Raw genomic sequence first — 24,635 nt, 5'->3', positions numbered from 1 at the left:
TAGGAACTGCACATGTGCAACTCCCAACAAGAGAATGTAGAGACAGATGAATCACTCCATAGCTATAACGAAGCTTTTAACACAGGGTGAAAAGAGGAGCTGCAGCAAAGTGCAGCAATTTTATTTTTGGAAAATTAAACCATGTAAACCTGTTCTGGTACAACCCCTAAATAAGATTTTGAGCCTGAAAATGAGTATAATACCACCTCTTTAATGTGTTTGGAGAATGAACTTATGCGGGTAACATGGGACAGCATTTTGAAATGTGATGATCGAAATGCACGTTGCATGTAATGATTTAATGAATATTGTTGATAAATATAATAAATTTATTTATAATGCACTTTACATTTCAGGGAAATCTCAAAGTGCTACACATAATTTGCAAGTATCTTAAGAAAATAACTCCAAGAGGAAGAAATCTTTTCCATGGATTAATGTGTCGATCACACAAATAATGAAGCAAAGAAATTAAGCACTTTTTTAAAGAGTTAAATGAATACTGCTTACTGGTAACTAAAGATCTGTATTAATATTACATTAATATGATAACAGAAGCAAAGGGCAATAATTTGCTAATTTGGAAACAAATGAATAGTTTACTGAAATCACAGAAGAATAATATTTAAAAAAAAAAATACAATTATTTCAGAAAGTGGACAACTTGCATAAGCTTTTAATGAGTATTTTATTGAGTCAGTAGAGGAGCTGCCAATAACTTTGGACAGACCGGCTGGCCCATGGATAACACTATAAGTGAAGATAAAGATGGGGCATTTGAACTGTAACAAATCACCTAAAATCAAGTCGTTGAGATTATCAGTAAATTCAAAAGATTTTGAATCTGGATATTTCCTTTTTGAAGAGGCATTGTCACATATTTCCTGAACCATTAACTTGCTCAACATTTCTTTGTCTAGTGGAGAGTTTCCAGAAATGTGGAAAAAAGCAAGATCACTACCTATTTTTAAATCTGGTGCAGCTGAGCAGGTGGATAATTACCGGCCAACAAGTATCCTGCCTGTCTTTTCAAAGGTTTTTGAAAAGATTGTGGCAATTAATGAATCATTTATAAATAAATAATTATCTACACCCACTGCAATTTGGGCTCTGTAGAGAACCCTAAGTTCCCCTTTAAAAAAGCTTTCAATACAGTTAATCATAATGTTCTTGTTTTCAAACTTTCAAAGTAAAATTTTTCAGAGAACACTTTGGCTTGGTTTAAATCATATCTTACAAGTTTTGAACAATGTGTCATTATCAATAAAAAAACCTCACCTTTTTGTGTAACATGAATCCCTCAGGATGCTAGGACTGACCCTCTGTAGTCTATTCATAGTTTTCAGTCACGTGACATGCACGGTGACCTAGAAGGCAAAACAACGGACCAACATAGCGGCTCACACCACGAATCTCCCGTAGAAATGCCGCAAAAGCAGTCAAATTTTATTTGTAAAATTGATTTGGATTATCTGATCCATATAACGTTACAGCATCCGCTGCTGCATTTCTACCGTTATAAACCACCATGTCCCTGCGGCCGCCCGGACTGCAGTAATGTTTACTTTTACCTTCTGGGAATCCCTCACCTAACACAGCCCATGCTTGTCTCCTCGATTAGTAAATCTGAAAGCACTACAACCATCCAGCATTTTGGCAACACAAAAAGTAACAAACTGTAACAGTGTATCACTTGCATATTGGCTGGCAGGCAATGGAAATGAATGTCTTTTGCCCTCCAAGGGTGAGTGTGATGTCACGTGAAAACTATGACTATATAGAGGGTATGCACATGATGTCACAGATCGCAGTTACACTCACTGAGTGGCAGAAAGACGAGCAGCAGTGTTGGCTTGAATCAGCTAAAACCAAACAACACATCTAAAATGGGAAAGAGCTGGACTACTGGTTCTTTGGTAAGCAGTAAGGATCACTGTCGAGTCCAACTGCCTTTAATTTGAGCAAATAATCACTTGTTTTACTCCGTTTGCTTAACGCAGCCATGGTAACAAATGTTTTGCGACTCAGTCCAGCATGTTCCAGAAGGGGAAGTGACATCAATGCATACCCACTATAAATGACCTTCCAGAATCTTGCTGGTCTCCAAATGTATGTGGATGACGTATATACGCATATAATAAATCAGTTAACGCAGTGGCTGATCAATTATCACTGCACCTGGAGGCTATAGCCAGAAGGCCACAAAATTCATGTCTTTTGTTGACACTTAAGGTAAAAAAAAAAAAAAAACTTTTTCTTCAGGTAGACCATCAGTTTTACAAAAATTAGATGTCAAGCTGCAATAAATGAAATATGTAGTTTGCCTAAATGTAGGTTGGACTATACATGAGCATACTCACAAATATACAAACAGGAAAATATAAAAATGATAGCACAAAATTATATTGTATTACTTTATCACACATAAGCAGATGGATAGCATTTATGTTACAGCTTTACAGAAGAACTCAGCAGAGCACAGTCTGTAAATGCCCCCCATGCAGCTTTGATGTGCCTAAAAGCTAACATTACAGTAACTTTTGTTCAACAGAGGTGAAATAGAGTAAAAAAATATGTGTTGCTTTTTACCTGTTAACATCTTGGCTTCTTCACTGGTTGTTGACATAAGTGTAGTAATACAGTAACAAAAGTATTAAAAATTCTAAAAATAACGCCTTTAAAGTATTCGATTACAAAAGTCTTTAATATATTCTTTCCGTTCGTAGGATTAAATAAATGCCCCAACATCATACTTTTTTTTTTTTGTTTTTGTTTTTTCTGTGTGTGACTTCACAATTTACTCCGTTTGGAGTGACTTGGTTGTTGTACAACAGTACAGTTGGTGTTTACGTCAATGTTTGCTTAATGCTCTTGAGTGTGGAGTGTTCGTGGTGCACAAGCTCTGCCGTGAGTCAGTTAAGCCTTGATTATACTTTCCGCGTCTGCGAGTATGCAATGGTCCGCATGACGAAAAAATCGTGTCCGCCAAGCTGAAGGTAGTATAAACAGAAGCAGTCCGTGTCCCTTCCAGAGTATATTCAAGGCTTTAGTGATGGGAAAGGTGACTCTTTTGACAGACTCAAATCTTCAAATGTCGTTCATTAAAATGAACTAATCTCTTTTTGAGTCATTTCGTTCATTTGAACTAGGCTGGTTATTGCGGCGCTGCAGCCCTCTAGTGGGCGATTTTAAAAAAACAAAACAAAAAAGAAAACCAAAAACACCACAGTTCTCAAACACAGAAGGCTGCCTGGCTTGCTTTAATTGACAAAGTATAATGCACCAATTCACCTCTTGATCATTCTCTATCGTTCTATAAAGCCCCATGGGGCCACAACCAAATTCAAACCATGTAAAAACAAAAATATGTTGTTAGTATTCAATCAACAAACAAATTTCCTTTCGAGGACAATAAAGTATACTACTACTACCACTACTCGGGCTAAATCTGTCCATTTCATAGTCTTTCCTGATTATACAAATAGACCCGCTATATATGTATATATAATTATAATTACTATCATTATTTCTCTAAAGTGCTCATTCATACAGTAGCCTCAAATGTCCCTATCATGAGTAAAATCTAAATATTAACATCAGATTTTCTATTATATATAAAAAATAAGCTTGACACACTATATGAATGAACACATGAATAAAACACTCAAACACTGCCAGGTTGTTCACCAGTCAAGAGCTGTGAAACAACAGCACGGCTCTGTTTTTACATAAAAAGTAAGAGTTACATTGGTGTTCTGTTAGGTGTACACTCACCACAGGGCTAATGTAACGTTGCCATGTGGCTATGTTTTAATGACCGGATCCGTTTGTTATGGAGAGGAGACTACCTTGGAGGTAACTCAGCTCCCTGTACAACTCTGCCAGGGTACTGAAGTGGAGCGGACCCAGAATAACTCTCATCAGCTGTTAGCTGTAAACACTAGCAGGACTGAAGTTATGGTACAGCTTTGTTAAAACTATAACACAGCATCACTGCACTGTAATAACATTATGCTTTATTAAATGTCACATAATTAACAAAATAGATATATGTCAGTCCAGTGACTGTTACCTGACAACTGACTTGCCTCACTAGAAATTATCCGGTAACTATGTTATGTCCCAGTTATTTTACGATATTAATGGAGATGGCATTACTCTGCTTAATTGCTAGGATGCTTTGTGTGCATTGTGTTCTTTTAGGTTCGCAGTATCCATCATTTTGCAGTAATGTCTGGTCTGGTCTTGTCAAAAGAGATGGCTACCTGCTCACCTGCTCCTCCTGTGGATGCTGAACAACATCTCTGGTGACTGTTATGACTATTTACCAGCTTCACTGTAACATTAATTTCAATGAGGCCACTGACTTGACATGACAAAATTTAGGGTTTGTTTTCAAAGAGTTGAAGCTGGATGTATTTTGACAGGAAATCATTTTTTACATGTAGTAGCTAAATGTTCATAAACATCACAATTTTAAAAATGTTCAAGATTTACAGTCATGATTATAATAATTGTACAATTTGCAAATAAATGCTATATGATGATGCCAGTCTATTCTCTTATGATGCCAACCTATGTACTGTATGTTTGTGTGAGCATCTAGGATTGATGGTTCATTTTGTTCAATTTCTGTCTGTCCTCCAGAGTCCAGAGTATATTTCTTTGCTCCTGATGCTGTCACAACTAGAGGAATATTCTAAAGCCAACATCACCATAACTTCAAGGTAACCTCAAACACTGTCTCCTCAACAGTTTCAGAAAAGTCACATTATAGCAAAAAACACCAAAAACAAGGTTCTTGCACTGCATGTTCTGCTTTGCTCTGGTAAGTATTCTTGGAAGCGAGTAGGGGAGATTGTAGGAGCTGAATGTATTTGTATAACCTGTCATGATCTATTCTGATTAGCAGGTGTAATTACTTTTTAAAACACAGAGGCCACAGTTGAATTGATTGTTATAGGCAATGCAGCAGGGTCAGTATTCTGTATGACAGCAGATGTAATGTAATGAAGGAGCCTTGAGAGTTAACACAACAGACGTCCTGTCTCATCAACATGCTTATAACTTCATAAAAAATTGTTTGAACAGATGTACCTAAGTAAAGTATCAAAGATGACTAGGGTTGGGCTGACAGACATCACGATGTTGAGCCGTCACCATGAATTATCTGATTAGGTAATAATAGCCATGATAGACAAATAAAATATTACTATAAATCGGAATAAAATAATGAAGTTGTTCCGGATCACAATACCTGGATTTTGAAAAAGGCTAAAACACAGAATTTCCATTTTACATTCAAAAGAGTTTAACACAATTACAACACTCATTTTACTGTACAAATGGGTTGAGTAATACTACCCACTGTGCTGAACACTCATTCAGATGGAGCACTGGTAACACATGCACTAATATTTACATGCAAAGCTGGTCATGAGAGGGAACTGTCCCTAGTTAGCTTTCCACCAATTAGTGGGTCTTCTTCTCCATCATCAGGCATTTCCTGTAGGTACATCAGCATCTCTGCTTCAGCTTTTTTAATCAGCAGTGAACACGGCTGCGGTAGGTGCTCTTAGGTGGCCTATCCCAAGAAGGCTGCCAGAGAACCTTTTTACTTCTTAGGTATCATGTGATCCCCTCTGTATCTTGTTTCAAGCTGACCTGGCAGCTCATACTTGTCAGATGTCTGCTGCATGGCCTTAAATGGCTCTTCTTTATGGTATAAAACTAAACCATTTCTTTTGCTAGGTAGCGAGTTACAGCATCAGTACACTACTTCCACACATCACTGTCAAGCTTGTACTTTTTACTTTTGGCAAAATCCTCAGATATGGTTGGTTGTTTGCTTGCTGTTTTGATAGAGCCAGTTGTGTGTGATGGCAGTGTATTCTGCAGTATGGTGAAAATGGTCATGTAAATTTATTGTCTGTCCATCTCTCCAGCTGTTGGTACACTGGCAGGTTTAGATTTAGTTTAGATTCGACCTCTAATTTGTTAATTCTAAGTCCTAACTCAATAATTATATTGTTCAACATTTTATAATTTGCTGTAACACGTCAAACTTTTATTTAATGTCATGCCCCATTCAAGCTGTGATTGGTTAACAAAAAGTGACTGACAAGCACGTCGGCTCTGTGAAAAGTTGAACATGTTGACCACTAAACGCACCGATATACAGTGGGTACGGAAAGTATTAGTGTTAGTAATTCTGTCTCCTTAACCCTGAGCAAATCCTTTTAAAAGATGTCAGTTTGTGACACTAGTGTCAAACTGTGTACAAAATATCCACTTCCCCTTTAACATTCTGTTTGGCAAATTTAATCAGGCTGTGGTGATGTCTGATCCCATGAATGGGCTGCCAAACTCTGTTGAATCTTTGCATCAGCGTTCTGAAACAAGGATCATACCATTTTCACTTTTTAGAGAGAGCTCAATGTCACTCATTGAACTACTGGTTTTCTCACCCTACGTTAATATACAGTCTATAAATATTAACATATAATGCTGTAAATAAAAACATGAGAAGAAAGAAGCTTTTAATAAATCATTTAATCTTGGACTTATCTATGAACTTTGTTTCCGTAACCCTTAAGGCAGGGTGTCATTCTTAAATTCAGTCTAGTTCAATCCGAGATTTGACACACTTCTGTTAGCTAGGGCAAATTAAATTTCTGATATTGTTTTAAAAGCTGTAGCTTTGCCCTCTAAACTACGACTGTGGTTGTGAGTGGCATGCTATAGTCCTACAGTGGCAGCTTAAACTGAAAAACATGTCAAACCAGATGTGTTTCATCCATCCATCGTCAACCGCTTATCCTGTGTACAGGGTCGTGGGGGGCTGGAGCGAATCCCAGCTTACATTGGGCAAAAGGTGGGGTACACCCTGGACAGGTCGCCAGTCTATCGCAGGAGATGTTTCAATTCAGTTTTACTTAAAGTGTCAATTCATGCGTTTTAGCTGTGTCTTTTCTGCACTAGCCATGTAACATCTTATACAACACTCACACTATGCACAGTACTAAACCACTGTAATACACAGCTGTATTGAAGCTGCTGATGTACTGATTTTTGCCTAATGACAAATCTACAAAGCATATATACTCAGCAATCCAGTTTGTAAAAGTAACTGTCATGATCACTGTTGTTCTGATTGGATTTTTGTGTCTTTTTCTAGTTCCCCCATCAACAATTCAGCTGTGATTCACTTAAATGTAACCTACAGCTCCAAATGGAACTACTCATCTATAATCACAGTGCCTGACCAGGTAACTCATGGCACACAAAAAAGAAAACGTTATACTGCATATTGCAGCAGGGAAACATACTTTCAAACTAGTCTTCTTCTGGGCTAGTCTGGGTGGATGGATGGGGATGGATGACATGGTTTTGTATCTGTGTGGTCTGTTGTACATGCAACACCCAGATGTGATCAGTGTTTCCGACATATAGACTTTACTTGGGCGGGCCGCCCAGGCATGTTAACGGCCGCCCAGGTTTATTCGGTGACCCATTTTGCAGACACAGTGAGATACTATCTGCGTTACAAGACACAGACAGGGGGGATATTTTACGAACACAGTATAGGTACTGCAACAATGAACACACCTAATGCAGATGTCATTCGGTACCAAGTTGTTTTCAATCTTTTTGATAGGATACATCATTGACAAGAACTGAAGGGAAAAGCAAAGTCAGAAGATTCAAGTAGTGAGGAAACAGTAAAATAAGGTGGCTAGAATTAAAATGGTGAAACAAGAAATAAAAATTTCTCTGTGCCAAACAGCTCCATTGTTGTCCAGAAAAGAGATTAAAATGCCTCAAATACAAAGACCAGAGCACATCTCTGTGCGCTTAAACCATGTGAAATTCAATATTACTCAACATTGCGTATACTGAGTTCAAGATTAATGTCATGGAGACAATCATCATGTTTACATATGTACTTAATACTTACCAAGTTGTTGACTAAAACCTCTTGGGTTTATGTTGTTTTTGTTTAGGTGTTGCTGCCACTGGAGGCAACCTCAGTCAGTTTCAATGTGACTACCCATGATGTCGGTCAGGTGACTACATATGTGCTTAGCAACAACACAGACCTCAACAGGTTGGTATATGTGACATGAGACGTAACGTTTTCTGTTTTCATTAATTCCAACCTGTCCGCTGTTCCATCAGTCCAGCACAAAATCATATTATCCAGTAAGTAGAATAAATGAACAGGGGTTTGTCTTATGGACAATGATGTCTGGCAGCTAACACTGTAGTACAGAAAATATTCACATAATATTGCAACTGTCTTGCCAGAGACTAACATAATAGGTAGTTGATTCAGCAGAGTTGGCGTCCCTTTAATCTCACTCTTGCAATGCTCTTTCTTTCTTTCTTTAGTCCTCGACACTAATCCATTGTTTGCTCCCTCAGGTGACTCTTATTATTGTAACCATAGTTCTCAGCCATTGCTGAAGTGATGTTAGTAATGTTATGCTCCACACAGACCCATTGTTGCCTGTTAATAAACTCTGTTTAACTCGCACTGTTATCTGACACAGATCTCACACATATACCTCTAATTTGGGTTTAAACACAACCACACACAGACACAACTGTGCCTAATGTAAAAAACATTAAGCAGAGTTTTTTTTTTTTTACAAGTTTCTTACACTATTTTATCTCTAAATCCATTTCTGAGAAGGCGAGAAATCAACTGTGTAGACTTTGAATATTGGCAGTGATGGAAATTGATGGCAAATTGAAAATGTGCTCAGACGTTTTCGGGAGCTCCACAAGTGCCAGTGGGGAAAGCTAATGAGCCGGCCGGCCATTCAGCTCACAGAGCCATCCGTCCTTACAGTCACACAGACCACTGCAGCAGACGAGTCCAGCAACAATGGCACAGGAAAGACCCACAGCTCTAAGAGCGTTTTTATGTTTGTACCGCTGTTATTCTTCAATTACATTTTGAGTAACTACAGTCGTGAACACCTTCTTTAATAATCCTCAATCTCCTCCCATTTAGGTGGGGTGTGTACATGATCTCCTCTATATATGCCTTTCTGGCACATTGCGATGGTGAATTTCTACTGCCATCTAGTGGCCTCTTGTACAAATTTAACCAATTTTTATTAATTATTTTACTTTTGTCTGTTAAAATTAACTTTTTTTAACTATATAACTTCGCCACAACATTGTTTTTATATTTTTAGTTTGATCTTGTCATACAATTTACCATTAGAACCTCCAGAAGGTCAAATTGTATTTTTTAAAAGGTTAACATTTTCTGATTACACAATCATTTTAAATGAACCATGGTGCGTAAAAAGACCTTTTTCAATACATTTCAATATATTTCATAAATAAATGTTTCTCAACAGAATCTTAGGGGTTTTCCAAAGTAGCCCTTTGAAAGTGTTTTTTTTTGGCACAGAATGATCATTATTTCTTGGAGGTGGCCTTTTTTGGCATAAAATGCTCATTATCTCCCTTTCTCAGCGGTGATGTTTACTTTCTGGGTTATACTGCCTATTTTTTGGTTACAGATAATTACTCATGGCCCTGCTAAGTCTGTCAGTAAGCTAAGCATTCTCCAGATAATATCATCCTCCCTTCTCGCACCTAGATCCTTACCTCTTTTAGACTTTTTATCCTGGTCTTTTGATGTCTTAGAGTGCAAATTGCTTTTGGTTAAAGAAAAAAACATTATATAACGATTTGACCTTTTGAAACATGCCTTTAAAATATAAATGAGATAATGCAACAATAAAATTATAACAAAAATACACAACAGTAATGTTGTAGTTCATGTACTTTCCCCTTAAAAACATACTACTATGTGTGTAGTCATGTGACTCCATCCCCTCAAATCCTGCTAAGGGTTCATTTCAACAGCAGTTGTGGAAACAACAGACAGACTTTTATTAACTGACACACTGTGACCTACATGTACATTTACTGCCAGACTGACAACTTACTCTCTCGCTTTCACAGTCACTTTCTATTGCTCGCGCTCACATTGCTCACCCACACACTCACTACACACACACATTGCACTGCAAAAGACCTAACTTTGCTGCTGTGATAACGTCACTCGTCATGAAGATGTCCTTTGAAGAATGATGAGAGGAAGCTAGCCAGGCATGTGTTGCTGTGCTTGTATAGTGTGCGAGTGAAAATCAGTAATGTTAGTTGTGCATTGATTTTAATCAACATGTAAAATTTTAGTAGTTGTGGTCATAATTCAGCAGCAACAATGCGCCGATTATAGGGAGAGGAGGGGGGAGCAACCACCACAATATTCAGTACAGACTGTTTAAAGACTGGTAATAGTAGTACAGACTGAATGAATAATGGTAGAAATATTTATAGTAATGCTAGATAATAACAATAGGAATAGTAATAACAATTGTAGCAAAGGTTGTCCAAACTACAGCTCAAGAAACAACTGCAGAAAGCTATAGGAGGACAAAGGAAGGGGACGAGAAAGCACAAGACTATGGGAAAGGGAGGAAATCGAGTTAGCAACATGCATTAATGGGATGAGGTTGTGTACAGAGGGAGAGAAAGAGGAGGATAGCGGAGCTTGGTGCATCATGGGAAGTCCCCCGGCAGTCTAAGCCTATAGCAGCATAACAAAATGGTCACCTGAGCCAGCCCTAACTATAAGCTTTATCAAAGAAGAAAGTCGTAAGCCTACTCTTAAAGGCGGAGATGGTGTCTGCCTCCTAAACCCACACTGGAATCTGGTTCCACAGGAGAGGAGCTTGATAGCTGAACGCTCTGCCTCCCATTCTACTTTGGGAGACTCTAGGAACCACAAGTAACCCTGCATTCTGGGAGCGAAGTGCTCTGGTCGGGTAGTAAGGTAGTATGAGCTCTTTAATATATGATGGTGTCTGACCATTAAGAGCTTTGTAGGTGACCAGAATGATTTTAAATTCTCTTCTGGATTTTACAGAAGCCAGTGCAGAGAAGCTAAACAGGAGAAATCTGATCTCTTTTTCCTTTCGGGAACATGCGCCACAGCCTTCTGGATCAGGTGAAGAGTCTTAATGAAAATATTCGAACAGGCTAATAATAAGGAATTGCAGTAATCCAGCCTAGAAATAACAAATGCATCGAGTAGTTTTTATGCATCATTTTTAGACAGGATGTTCCTGATTTTTACAATATTACGTAGGTGAAAAATGGCGGTCCTTGAAGTTTGCTTAATGTGAGCATTAAAGGGCATGTCCTGATCAAAGAGAATTCGAGATTCCTCACAGTGGTGCTGGAGGACAGGGCGATGCCATTGAGAGTAACTATCTTTAGATAATGCCTCTCAGAGGTGCTTGGGCCCCATTACAATAACTTGAACTCTATTAGAGAATTAATCCGATATTCCGATTCAAATATCACTGTGCAGTCTAAACCCATTGCGAGAATGTGTTTCCCTTATGTATGGAACTTGATCACAACCTGGCAATGTCTGATCTGTATGAAATTACTGACCTTTATCTAAGACTTCGTCAAATGATTATGGATGAGCTGAAGGAATAAATCTTTGAGAAAAAGCTAAATAGGCCTACCACTATACATAAATATGCTCTGAATTGTTTATTGCACAACATCTGAAATACAGGCATTCATGGTGGATACAATAGTGACACAGTCCTTGAATTAAAGGAAAATTAGAATTATAGGCCCCTGTCTATATAGCATATACAACCCAACAAATTTACTTTCTTTCAATTTACATTTACTCATTTGGCAGACGCTTTTATCCAAAGCGACTTACATTTGAGGAACAACATACAAGCATCAACAGAGCATCAACTACAGATCTACAGTGGGTACGGAAAGTATTCAGACCCCTTTAAATTTTTCACTCTTTGTTTCATTACAGCCATTTTCCAAAAATCAAAAAAGTTCATTTTATTTCTCAGTAATGTACACTCAGCACCCCATCTTGACAGAAAAAAACAGAAATGTAGAAATTTTTGCAAATTTATTAAAAAAGAAAAACTGAAATACATACTAGTAAGAGCAGCAATAAATACTAGTAAGAGCTCACAGTACATATCACATCAATGGGGTGGATACCTAGGGAAGGAAGTAAGAGTTAACAAAAAGTGCAATCAATACAAGATCATTGTAGGGGATAGAAAAAGAAGAGCACAGGAAGTGCATGTTAGAGGTTAGGAGTTAGAGGTGTGAGGAAGTGTTCTCGGAAGAGATGAATTTTCAAGAGCTTCTTGAAATTAGAGAGGGACGCCCCTGCTCTGATGGCGTGTGGTAGCTCGTTCCACCATCGTGGTGTCAGATGAGAATAGCCGGGACTGGGATTGCTTGAAGGGATGGCAGAGCCAGGCGGCGTTCGTTGGAGGAGCGTAGAGGCCGAGAAGGAACGTATGTTTATATTATGGAGTTTAGGTAGATGGGCGCAGACCCATTAGTCAGTCATTAGTGACTTGAATTTGATTCTGGAGGCCACAGGGAGCAATGGAGTAATGGAGTGACATGAGTCCTTTTGGGTTGATCAAAAACCAGACGCGCTGCTGCGTTCTGAACAGTTTGTAAGGGTTTCAACGCACAAGCTGGAAGACCTGCTAGGAGGGTATTGCAATAGTCAATGCGAGAGATAACCATGGCCTGTACCAGAAGCTGGGTGGCGTACTGAGAGAGGTAGGGCCTAATTTTCCTTATGTTGTATATAGCAAAGCGGCATGACCGAGAGACAGCAGCAACATGGTCTGAAAAGGACAGCTGGTCATCAATCATGACACCCAAGTTTCTCACCAGCTTGGCTGGAATGACCAAGAGTTCAGTCTTAGAGAGGTTTAGTTGAAGGTGGCAAGCCTTCATCCATGCAGATATGTTAGACAGTCCGTGATCCGCGCCGAGACAGTGGGATTGCCTGGCGGGAAGAATAGGTAGAGTTGCGTGTCGTCTGCGTAGTAGTGGTAAGAGAAGCCGTGCGAGCGAATGATCGACCCCAGTGAGGTGGTGTAAATTGAGAAGAGAAGGGGCCCAAGCACTGAGCCTTGGGGCATCCCTGTGGAGAGGCAGTGGGAGGAGGATAATTGTCCTTGCCACAAAACATTGTAGGATTGCCCCAAGAGGTAGGATTCGAACCACAGGAGTGCTTTACTCGAGATGCCCATTGCTGAGAGAGCGGATAGCAGGATCCTGTGGTTGACTGTGTCAAATGCAGCTGATAGGTCAAGCAGGATAAGAACCGAGGATTGGGCTGCAGCTTTAGCTGACCTTAGGGCTTCTGTTACAGACAGAAGAGCCGTTTCAGTAGAGTGGGCACTCTTAAAACCAGACTGATATGGATCTAGGAGGTTATTCCCTGAGAGGAATTCTGAGACCTGTTTGAATACTGCCCGTTCAATAGTTTTGAATAAAAAAAGGTAGAAGAGACACTGGTCGATAGTTCTCAACTTGAGTTGGGTCAAGGGCTTTTTGAGCAAGGGTGTAACCCAAGCCCTTTTTGAAAGTGGTCGGGAAGGTTCCTGAAGCCAGAGAAGTATTTATCACATGAGTGATTGTCGGGACCACAGTAGGAGATATGGCTTGGAGGAGATTCGTAGGAATCGGGTCCAGTGGGCATGTAGTTGGACGGCTATGGGTCAAGAGTTCTGATACTTTTCTCTCTGTGAGAGGAGTAAACGAGGAGAGTGAACAACCACTGACCTGGGAGGGCAGAGGAAAAGATAGTAGGACTGCTACAATGGTTGAGTTTGAGTGTTTCAGAGAATTGGCTAGTTATAGCCTCCACTTTGCCTGTGAAGAAGGCAGCAAAGGTATCAGTAGACAAGTTTGTGGGTGCTGGTGGAGGAGGATTTAGTAGCGCTTTAAGTCAGTGGCACTGCTTAATCTGTTATTTTAGAACGCAGTTTTGGAAGCACTGATGCTTGTTGAGAAGGAGGATAGGAGCAATTGGTAGCCCGTAAGGTCAGCGGGGTCTTTGGTTTTTCGCCATTTTCTTTCAGCCGCTCTGAGATCAGTACGGAGCCCACGGATGGTATCCGTTAGCCACGGGTGGGGCTGGTTTGGGCGAGCAGGCTTGGTGGATAGAGGACACAGGCTATCCAGGCACGAGCTTAGTGTAGAGCACAGAGATTGTGTGGCATCATTGACCTCAAGTGAGGAAAATGTGTTGAGGGGAGGGTAGTGCGGAAGCTACCACTGAGGCAAAGTGAGCAGGAGACAGGTTGCGGAGGTTGCGGCGGTGTGAAACCAATGGTGTTGGAAGAATTGGCTTTTCCTGTAGGCATACCATGAACTGAATGAAATAGTGGTCAGCAGTGTGTCTAGCTCCTCCACAAAGTTACCCATTTGTCCTAGTGGACGGTATATGACAATCAGAGACCTTTACCGGAGCAGACACAAAGATGGCATGGTATTCGAAGGAGGCATATTGATTCGGGGGTAGCAGCTGTGTGAATTTCCATTTGTTGGAAATTAAGAACCCAGTCCCACCCCCCTCCCAGATGGCCGGGGGTGTGGGTGAAAGAGTAATTGATTTGCTCAGGGTACCCGCGGGATCTTAAAAGTATTAGTCTTAAATTTCATATTCCAAAAATAAGGCCTTAAAAGTAGGGACAGAGCGTTTGCTGTCAGGGCCCCGAGGCTCTGGAACAGCCTGCCCGAGGAAATCAGGTCGGCTGAGTCAGTGAACTCTTTTAAGTCCCTTCTTAAAACATACTTTTATAGGAGAGCTTTTCCCGATCTTATTTGACTTTATTTTATCCCTTTTATTTTATTGTATTTTACTAATTTTATATAAATTTTCATGCTCTTATCTTTTTTTTTTTGTATTATTCTTTACACTTGTTAAAGCACTTTGTAACTTGTTTTTGAAAAGTGCTCTACAAATAAGGATTATTATTATTAAATTCCATTACCAAAGTATTAAATACAAAGGTCTTAAATTTGTTCTCGTCATGTTACTCTTTACGTCAGTGTTTCGCTTTACGCTCTGGACTGTGGAGTGTTCGCGGTGCACAAGCTCTGGCATCCAAGCTCTGCGCGAATCAGTCAGTTAGTAAAGGAAACAAAACGTCTCTGATGTGCTACTAACAAGCTAACGCTAGCTCATCGCTTAAGAATGTGAAAGTGTCTGAAATTCAGAAAGCCAGAGACATGTGACAAGTGGCGGTTGAGGCCGAGGACGGTGGCACTCACAGTATGGCAAGCGCTAATTAAACAGTGGAGCTGGAAGACCCGCTGCAGGTTTCTGGTCAGCCTAAAAGGACTTTGGTGAATGTTACAACAGCTACGGAAAGACAGTTGTGTATGAGGACCATGTCTGTGTGTCGGCGTTGCGCAGCTGTTGTAGTGTAAAGTTATGTAAATGGAAACATCCGACATGCTAATGCACATTAAACTTACATCACCCAGATGCGCTGATCACCGGGACGAGGAAAAACAAACCGGAGCCCAACTCTTTATCCCTGCTGCTTTCAATCAGAATCAGCTTTTATTGCCAGGTATGTGTACACATACGAGGAATTTGACTCAGGATTGTACATTGCTCACAATGTGCTTACTCATACAAAAATACAAAATCACAATAGTAAAATAAAATCAGACACAGACTTCAGTGTAGACAACACAAATATACACACTATGGGGGGGGACAAAACAATATAGACATATTGACAAATAGTGCAGAGAGCAGAGTTCAAAGGATGCAGGAGTATGTACATGTCGGAGGTGGTTGTGATATACAGGTACATGTTCACAGTGCAATGAAGCATAGTGCAAAGGATGCTGGAATAAATAAGTATAAGTACTTTGTACAGGAGTTATGACTTGAAGTAGGTGGATTGGTATACAGTGTCTACAATGGGTGCTGGATGTGATGTTCCCCAGCCTCACCTGCTGACTCCTGTCAGTCAGGAAGTTTGTGATCCACTGACAGGTGGAGGCTGGCACAGTGAGCTGGGTGAGTTTGGTGCTCAGGATGTCCAGGATGATGGTGTTGAACGCCGAGCTGAAGTCCATGAACAGGATCCTTGCATATGTCCCTGGAGCGCTAAGGTGTTGCAGGATGTGATGCAGACCCAAGTTGACAGCATCATCCACAGACCTACGGGCCTGTAGTCATTTAGTCCAGAGATGGAGGGTTTTTTGGGGTGATTGTGGAGTGTTTGAAGCAGGAGGGAACTTCACACAGCTCCAGTGATCTGTTGAAGATCTGTGTGAAGATGGGGGCCAGCTGGTCTGCACAGATTTTCAGGCAAGATGGAGACACACTGTTGGGGCCAGGAGCTTTCCTGATCTTCTGCCTTTGGAAGAGGTGGCTCACGTCCTCTTGACAGATCATGAGTGCAGATGAGGGGTCAGAGAGGGGGAGTGGCAGTGTGTAAGAGGGGGAAGGTGACTGTTTGTCGTCTGCGTAGTAGTGGTAAGAGAAGCCGTGCGAGCGAATGATCGACCCCAGTGAGGTGGTGTAAATTGAGAAGAGAAGGGGCCCAAGCACTGAGCCTTGGGGCATCCCTGTGGAGAGGCAGTGGGAGGAGGATAATTGTCCTTGCCACAAAACATTGTAGGATTGCCCCAAGAGGTAGGATTCGAACCACAGGAGTGCTTTACTCGAGATGCCCATTGCTGAGAGAGCGGATAGCAGGATCCTGTGGTTGACTGTGTCAAATGCAGCTGATAGGTCAAGCAGGATAAGAACCGAGGATTGGGCTGCAGCTTTAGCTGACCTTAGGGCTTCTGTTACAGACAGAAGAGCCGTTTCAGTAGAGTGGGCACTCTTAAAACCAGACTGATATGGATCTAGGAGGTTATTCCCTGAGAGGAATTCTGAGACCTGTTTGAATACTGCCCGTTCAATAGTTTTGAATAAAAAAAGGTAGAAGAGACACTGGTCGATAGTTCTCAACTTGAGTTGGGTCAAGGGCTTTTTGAGCAAGGGTGTAACCCAAGCCCTTTTTGAAAGTGGTCGGGAAGGTTCCTGAAGCCAGAGAAGTATTTATCACATGAGTGATTGTCGGGACCACAGTAGGAGATATGGCTTGGAGGAGATTCGTAGGAATCGGGTCCAGTGGGCATGTAGTTGGACGGCTATGGGTCAAGAGTTCTGATACTTTTCTCTCTGTGAGAGGAGTAAACGAGGAGAGTGAACAACCACTGACCTGGGAGGGCAGAGGAAAAGATAGTAGGACTGCTACAATGGTTGAGTTTGAGTGTTTCAGAGAATTGGCTAGTTATAGCCTCCACTTTGCCTGTGAAGAAGGCAGCAAAGGTATCAGTAGACAAGTTTGTGGGTGCTGGTGGAGGAGGATTTAGTAGCGCTTTAAGTCAGTGGCACTGCTTAATCTGTTATTTTAGAACGCAGTTTTGGAAGCACTGATGCTTGTTGAGAAGGAGGATAGGAGCAATTGGTAGCCCGTAAGGTCAGCGGGGTCTTTGGTTTTTCGCCATTTTCTTTCAGCCGCTCTGAGATCAGTACGGAGCCCACGGATGGTATCCGTTAGCCACGGGTGGGGCTGGTTTGGGCGAGCAGGCTTGGTGGATAGAGGACACAGGCTATCCAGGCACGAGCTTAGTGTAGAGCACAGAGATTGTGTGGCATCATTGACCTCAAGTGAGGAAAATGTGTTGAGGGGAGGGTAGTGCGGAAGCTACCACTGAGGCAAAGTGAGCAGGAGACAGGTTGCGGAGGTTGCGGCGGTGTGAAACCAATGGTGTTGGAAGAATTGGCTTTTCCTGTAGGCATACCATGAACTGAATGAAATAGTGGTCAGCAGTGTGTCTAGCTCCTCCACAAAGTTACCCATTTGTCCTAGTGGACGGTATATGACAATCAGAGACCTTTACCGGAGCAGACACAAAGATGGCATGGTATTCGAAGGAGGCATATTGATTCGGGGGTAGCAGCTGTGTGAATTTCCATTTGTTGGAAATTAAGAACCCAGTCCCACCCCCCCTCCCAGATGGCCGGGGGGTGTGGGTGAAAGAGTAATTGATTTGCTCAGGGTACCCGCGGGATCTTAAAAGTATTAGTCTTAAATTTCATATTCCAAAAATAAGGCCTTAAAAGTAGGGACAGAGCGTTTGCTGTCAGGGCCCCGAGGCTCTGGAACAGCCTGCCCGAGGAAATCAGGTCGGCTGAGTCAGTGAACTCTTTTAAGTCCCTTCTTAAAACATACTTTTATAGGAGAGCTTTTCCCGATCTTATTTGACTTTATTTTATCCCTTTTATTTTATTGTATTTTACTAATTTTATATTAAATTTTCATGCTCTTATCTTTTTTTTTTGTATTATTCTTTACACTTGTTAAAGCACTTTGTAACTTGTTTTTGAAAAGTGCTCTACAAATAAGGATTATTATTATTAAATTCCATTACCAAAGTATTAAATACAAAGGTCTTAAATTTGTTCTCGTCATGTTACTCTTTACGTCAGTGTTTCGCTTTACGCTCTGGACTGTGGAGTGTTCGCGGTGCACAAGCTCTGGCATCCAAGCTCTGCGCGAATCAGTCAGTTAGTAAAGGAAACAAAACGTCTCTGATGTGCTACTAACAAGCTAACGCTAGCTCATCGCTTAAGAATGTGAAAGTGTCTGAAATTCAGAAAGCCAGAGACATGTGACAAGTGGCGGTTGAGGCCGAGGACGGTGGCACTCACAGTATGGCAAGCGCTAATTAAACAGTGGAGCTGGAAGACCCGCTGCAGGTTTCTGGTCAGCCTAAAAGGACTTTGGTGAATGTTACAACAGCTACGGAAAGACAGTTGTGTATGAGGACCATGTCTGTGTGTCGGCGTTGCGCAGCTGTTGTAGTGTAAAGTTATGTAAATGGAAACATCCGACATGCTAATGCACATTAAACTTACATCACCCAGATGCGCTGATCACCGGGACGAGGAAAAACAAACCGGAGCCCAACTCTTTATCCCTGCTGCTTTCAATCAGAATCAGCTTTTATTGCCAGGTATGTGTACACATACGAGGAATTTGACTCAGGATTGTACATTGCTCACAATGTGCTTACTCATACAAAAATACAAAATCACAATAGTAAAATAAAATCAGACACAGACTTCAGTGTAGACAACACAAATATACACACTATGGGGGGGGACAAAACAATATAGACATATTGACAAATAGTGCAGAGAGCAGAGTTCAAAGGATGCAGGAGTATGTACATGTCGGAGGTGGTTGTGATATACAGGTACATGTTCACAGTGCAATGAAGCATAGTGCAAAGGATGCTGGAATAAATAAGTATAAGTACTTTGTACAGGAGTTATGACTTGAAGTAGGTGGATTGGTATACAGTGTCTACAATGGGTGCTGGATGTGATGTTCCCCAGCCTCACCTGCTGACTCCTGTCAGTCAGGAAGTTTGTGATCCACTGACAGGTGGAGGCTGGCACAGTGAGCTGGGTGAGTTTGGTGCTCAGGATGTCCAGGATGATGGTGTTGAACGCCGAGCTGAAGTCCATGAACAGGATCCTTGCATATGTCCCTGGAGCGCTAAGGTGTTGCAGGATGTGATGCAGACCCAAGTTGACAGCATCATCCACAGACCTACGGGCCTGTAGTCATTTAGTCCAGAGATGGAGGGTTTTTTGGGGTGATTGTGGAGTGTTTGAAGCAGGAGGGAACTTCACACAGCTCCAGTGATCTGTTGAAGATCTGTGTGAAGATGGGGGCCAGCTGGTCTGCACAGATTTTCAGGCAAGATGGAGACACACTGTTGGGGCCAGGAGCTTTCCTGATCTTCTGCCTTTGGAAGAGGTGGCTCACGTCCTCTTGACAGATCATGAGTGCAGATGAGGGGTCAGAGAGGGGGAGTGGCAGTGTGTAAGAGGGGGAAGGTGACTGTTTGAAGATGGTGTTGAAGCGGGGGAGAGGTGTGACTGTGGGTTTATCAAACCTTCAATAAAAGCCATTCTGCTCGTTTGCCAGATGTTGAGTACCAGCAGTGTTGGGGGATGGTCTCCTGTAGTTGGCGAGTGTCCGCAGTCCTCTCCACACTGACGCAGGATTGTTGGCTGCAAAGCTGTTATTTAGCTTCTCGGCGTAGCTCCTCTTTGCTGCTTTGACGACTTTAGTCAGTGTGTTCCTGGCCTGGTTGTACAGGACTCTGTTCCCACTTCTGAAGGCCTCCTCCTTGGTCGACGAAGCTGCCTGAGTTTCGCTGTGAACCAGGGTTTTTGTTTGTTGTATGTGCGGAAGGTTTTAGTCGGCACACACAAAAATTGATGTAAGATGTCACAGTGTCAGTTAGTTCGTCCAGGTCAGTGGCTGCAGCCTCAAAAACACTCCTGTCAGTACAGTCAAAGCAGCTTTGACTCGTTGGTCCATCTTTTCACAGTCTTTACAACAGGTTTAGCAGATTTCAGTTTTTGCCTGTGTGTCGGGATAAGATGAACCAGACAGTGATCAGAGAGTCCCAAGGCTGCACGGGGAACAGATTGATAGGCGTCCTTTAATGTTGTGTAGCAGTGGTCCAGTGTGTTAGTGTCCCTGGTGCTGTCTGTACTTTGGGAGTTCGTGGCTGAGGTTTGCTCTGTTGAAGTCCCCAAAAACAATAAGCAGGGAGTCTGGATGTTTTTTCTCCACGGTAGTTATCTGGACGGCCAGGTGTAGTAACGCTTCACTAACACAGGCCTGAGGTGGAATGTAAACAGCGACCAGGACAAACAAGGAAAACTCCTGCGGTGAATAAAAAGGTTTAGTTTATAAATAATGTCTCTAAGTGAGGGCTGTATGATATTTCCAACACTGTGACATCTGTGCACCTCCCCTTGTTTTCCCGTGAACTCCCTTTCGCGATCCGGACGGATGACATTAAATCCCGGTATGCGAAGTGCGCTTTCCGGGATGTGCTCAGAGAGCCAGGATTAGATAAAACAGAGGGCGGCAGATCTGCAGAAGTCCGAGTTAGTACTGTTGGAGAGAAGCAGTTCATCAATTTTGTTGGCTAGAGAGCGAACATTCACCAGGTGAATTAAAGGAAGCGCAGTGGGTAAACCCCGTTGTCTCAGTTTAACCAGCGCACCGGCTCGTTTTCCCCTGCGCCGTTTCCATAGGATCCCAAACAGAGCTGCTGCTCCTCCAACTAATAACTCCGGGAAAGATCCGGGTTCGTTAAGGAGTGGTGGAATAGTATGAGCAGTTGACAGTCCAATATTTAAGAGCTCTTCTCTGGTAAATGTTACCAGAAAGGGATGGCAGAAAACGGCGTTGAACAAAAACACAAAAAGCACTACGGAGCGTAATCCAGAGACTGCCGTCTGCAGCGCCATTGCCAGTACTATATAATACTATATTTCAAACCGCCTTAAGATGCACAAACAGAACAGGATGAATAATCACTGAAGCAATTGGCATATTACAGTATATTACATTACCTTATCTAGCCAAGGTGTAACTAATTGTAACAACTCATACTGCACAATTTGGTTTTTATACTTTTTTTTTTATTTCACCCCTATAAGAGTTCTTAGTGCACAAATATTGGATTCATTTCATAGGTGTAATTTACGCTGGGGATACTGGGGACATATCTCCATCACTTTTTTGAAGCATTTGTTAAGTATGTTCTGAAAAAGTGCTTGAAACAAATGTTTAAAAAACTGAAACAAATGAAAATACTATAAGAGAACATGCAATGCCATTTAAATATAGAAGAAACAAATGTGCATTGGCTAAAAAAAACAAGCTGCTGAGTACTGCATTATATTCTATTTGAATTGTCATCTGAATCACTTTATATAAATAAAGACAATTCTACCATAAATTGGTGCAGACTCTAGAATGCAGGAAATTAAGTGTTTAGTGCTCAAATATTTCTAGGGGACCCCCAGACTCCCCATTTATATATTTCAGCATTAAATATTTCATCAAAATAGTGTTAAAATATCTTCTTGTCTTGTTCTCATGAACCCAATATTGTAAATCGTGCATGTGAGCTAAGTGTATCGTCACACCCCTAATTTGAACCCCTGTGTCCACACCACTTTTCAACACAGTGACGTCCTTGATTCATATCGAAGTACAAACACACCCCAAAAAAGCTAGTGTTAAATATTAATGTATTATAATAAAATGTTTCATTAAATTCATGTAACTTGTATGTAGAGATGCAACTGTAATATTTGCACCATATACACAGTAACAGTACAGTACTACATTGTTCAATACGTTGTCAATGAAAGAACATGAATTATTTGAAACAAACAAGATTGTTTGTTACCTAAGAACAAGTGTATGCTACTGTGTACGCTAATGAATAAATTATGTTGCTGTAGGTATTGTGTGTAAATTGATATGTCTGATGATTTTGCTTAGAAATACCATGACAAGGTTGTTTTGAGTGAGGGTTGAACATTCAATAACATGATGTTCTATATAAACAAATGTTACAACAGAACTTATGTCAAACATAAGTTTACATTTTCTGGTTTCAAACAGTTATTGCGGAAAGAGGATCGTTAACTCCTGAAAAATACACTAACATTCACTGCAGTAGCCATGCAGCAAATACCACAGTGAAGGTGTGATGGTGTTCTTTTTGTAACATGTTGTGTTCATGGTGTTCCAGAGCAAGAGAACACTATAGCAATTGTAGAATTGCTCATTCTTCTACTTATGATCATTATTAGATCTTTACACCATGACTATGCTTACTTTTGGCATGTATACTTGATTAGATTATAAGATTAAGATAATTAAGATTACCTTAAGTGACATAAACAAATGCCAGCAAATATGTTACTTTGGTAGTATTAACTTTACATAACAATTGCTTAGCTCTAAAACAAACAAACAAAGCTAAACACTGTTTTCATAGACCTTCATAGACAAGATTCTCTGCCAACAAAAGTTATTTAAATGTACATCGTTGCCCTCCTTGGTCTCAATAGGATAATGCTATTGTGTCCTATGGTGTTATCCTTAACAAATCTAGGTAACAACTATGAATACATTACCATTATTGTGTAGAGCTATCTGTTTCAATCTTTTGCAAGGTTTGACTTGAGGACACTACATTATACAGGGAAATAATATTAATCATTCTGTGAAACTGAAATTGTGTGTGAAAAGCACACACACATACTATCTGGACTAGATTAAATGATAACCATTACCCACACATTAGACTCAATCACCTTGTTCATCTCAGAACCTGAGGAACAAACATAGATGCTACGTATGAGCATTCCTCAAGTATGTGGTGAGGTACTTCTGAATATTCTTCCGGTTGACGTTCATTGTTTCTTCAAAGGTGAGGGACTTCACAACCTTTTTCACAGTTGGTTTTCGTATACTGCTGTGAGGTCCCGAAGGCTGTTCCCGGCAGTGCTGAGTATTTCTGCCCATTGTTCAATTATGTAGGCATGCTCTTTTGACAAGTGTTTTGTGGACAAACTCCTGGAGGATTTTGTTGACATTGCTGGCTATTGGTATCTTTCTGCAGCTGTGGTAATCTAAGATCTCAATTAATTCTTCTTGGTCAACGCTGTTTAATTAAATCTGATTGTCATGATTCAAACACTATACGCTCAGATTCAGCCATGTATTTGAGGAAATTTTCCACTACATTGCACTTCACATATCCCAAGGAAGCTTGCTTTAATATGACAGGCATGATCTTCACTGGAAGATAATTCTCCCTTGACCATCCAAAAGCAATTATTCATCCTACACTCTCCTACTGTTGCTGTCCAAAATCATGCCTTAGGTACTTCAAAAGCATTTCTGTTGTTGCATTGGTCGTAGAATTCATTCCAAAATTCTGATTAAAAAAGTTATACTGATTAGATAACCTAATAATTGTATCAGAGAGCGAGCTAATGAAACAACAATACAAAAAAGTGTAGGTTTTGAAGAAAAGACTGAAAATGTGTCTATGAAAAGTTGTTTCAAATATTCTGCTTTTGCAGTTAAGTACCTTCTCATGCTCCAGTGTTTTTATTGTCTCCTCAGGAACATTTTTCTGTCTCAGTCTTTGTATTTGGACATTTCCACTTAGGGGTGTACTGACTTTTGTTGCCAGCGGTTTAGACATTAATAGCTGTGTGATGTGTTATTTTGAGGGGACAGCAAATTTACACTGTTTTACAAGCTGTACACTCACTACTTTACATTGTAGATAAGTGTCTTCAGTTTCCTCAGTGTTGTCGCATGAAAAGATATAATCAAATATTTACAAAAATGTGACCGGTGTACTCACTTTTTTGAGATACTGTATATACACCATATATACATATCAAGAGGCTTGGGCTACAGATAGCTATGAATTTTGCAAGGCAGGTGGGCATTGTAACTTTGCATTTGAACTGTACAAGTACTCCAGTCAATCCAAATTTGAAATGCTCAAAAAAAAAAAATTTCAAATATCACGCCACATGAGAAATACTGTGTTCTGCAATGCATCCCAACCTAACGTTGATATGAAATTTGAAAGACATTGTAAAAATACAGGTTATGTACTGTATGTGTATATAAATATACAAATATATAAAAAGCAAGTTACTAATTATTGTTTTGATGTCTGAGGCACTCCCTAACTAACCCTTAACGATGTGCTTCATATATGCTGCCCTAGTTTTAGCTGTCGGCAGAGCACTCATAGGACCAGGTGTACTGCAGTACAACCACAGAATTTTACTGTAGGAAAAG

The 24,635-nt window shown here is 40.8% G+C and overlaps 1 protein-coding gene across 1 annotated transcript in view; it reads left to right on the top strand.

Annotated features, from left to right (window-relative positions):
• Positions 1 to 4,257: 4,257 nt before the first annotated feature.
• LOC119901311 (cystinosin-like) overlaps positions 4,258 to 24,635 on the top strand; it is a 43,075-nt gene continuing 22,697 nt past the window's right edge. Inside the window, 5 exon segments of the mRNA XM_038716931.1 lie at positions 4,258 to 4,307; positions 4,648 to 4,685; positions 4,687 to 4,727; positions 7,178 to 7,268; positions 8,004 to 8,177. Of these exon segments, the coding sequence (XP_038572859.1) occupies positions 4,289 to 4,307; positions 4,648 to 4,685; positions 4,687 to 4,727; positions 7,178 to 7,268; positions 8,004 to 8,177 (363 nt within the window). The 5' untranslated portion in view covers positions 4,258 to 4,288.

The sequence above is a fragment of the Micropterus salmoides genome, unplaced genomic scaffold, assembly GCF_014851395.1.
Source record: "Micropterus salmoides isolate LMB-PRFRI ecotype aquatic unplaced genomic scaffold, ASM1485139v1 Ms_hic_scaffold_13, whole genome shotgun sequence".
NCBI lineage: Eukaryota > Metazoa > Chordata > Actinopteri > Centrarchiformes > Centrarchidae > Micropterus > Micropterus salmoides.
Note: the sequence above shows the minus strand (reverse complement) of the source record. Positions and strands in the feature narration are given on the sequence as shown.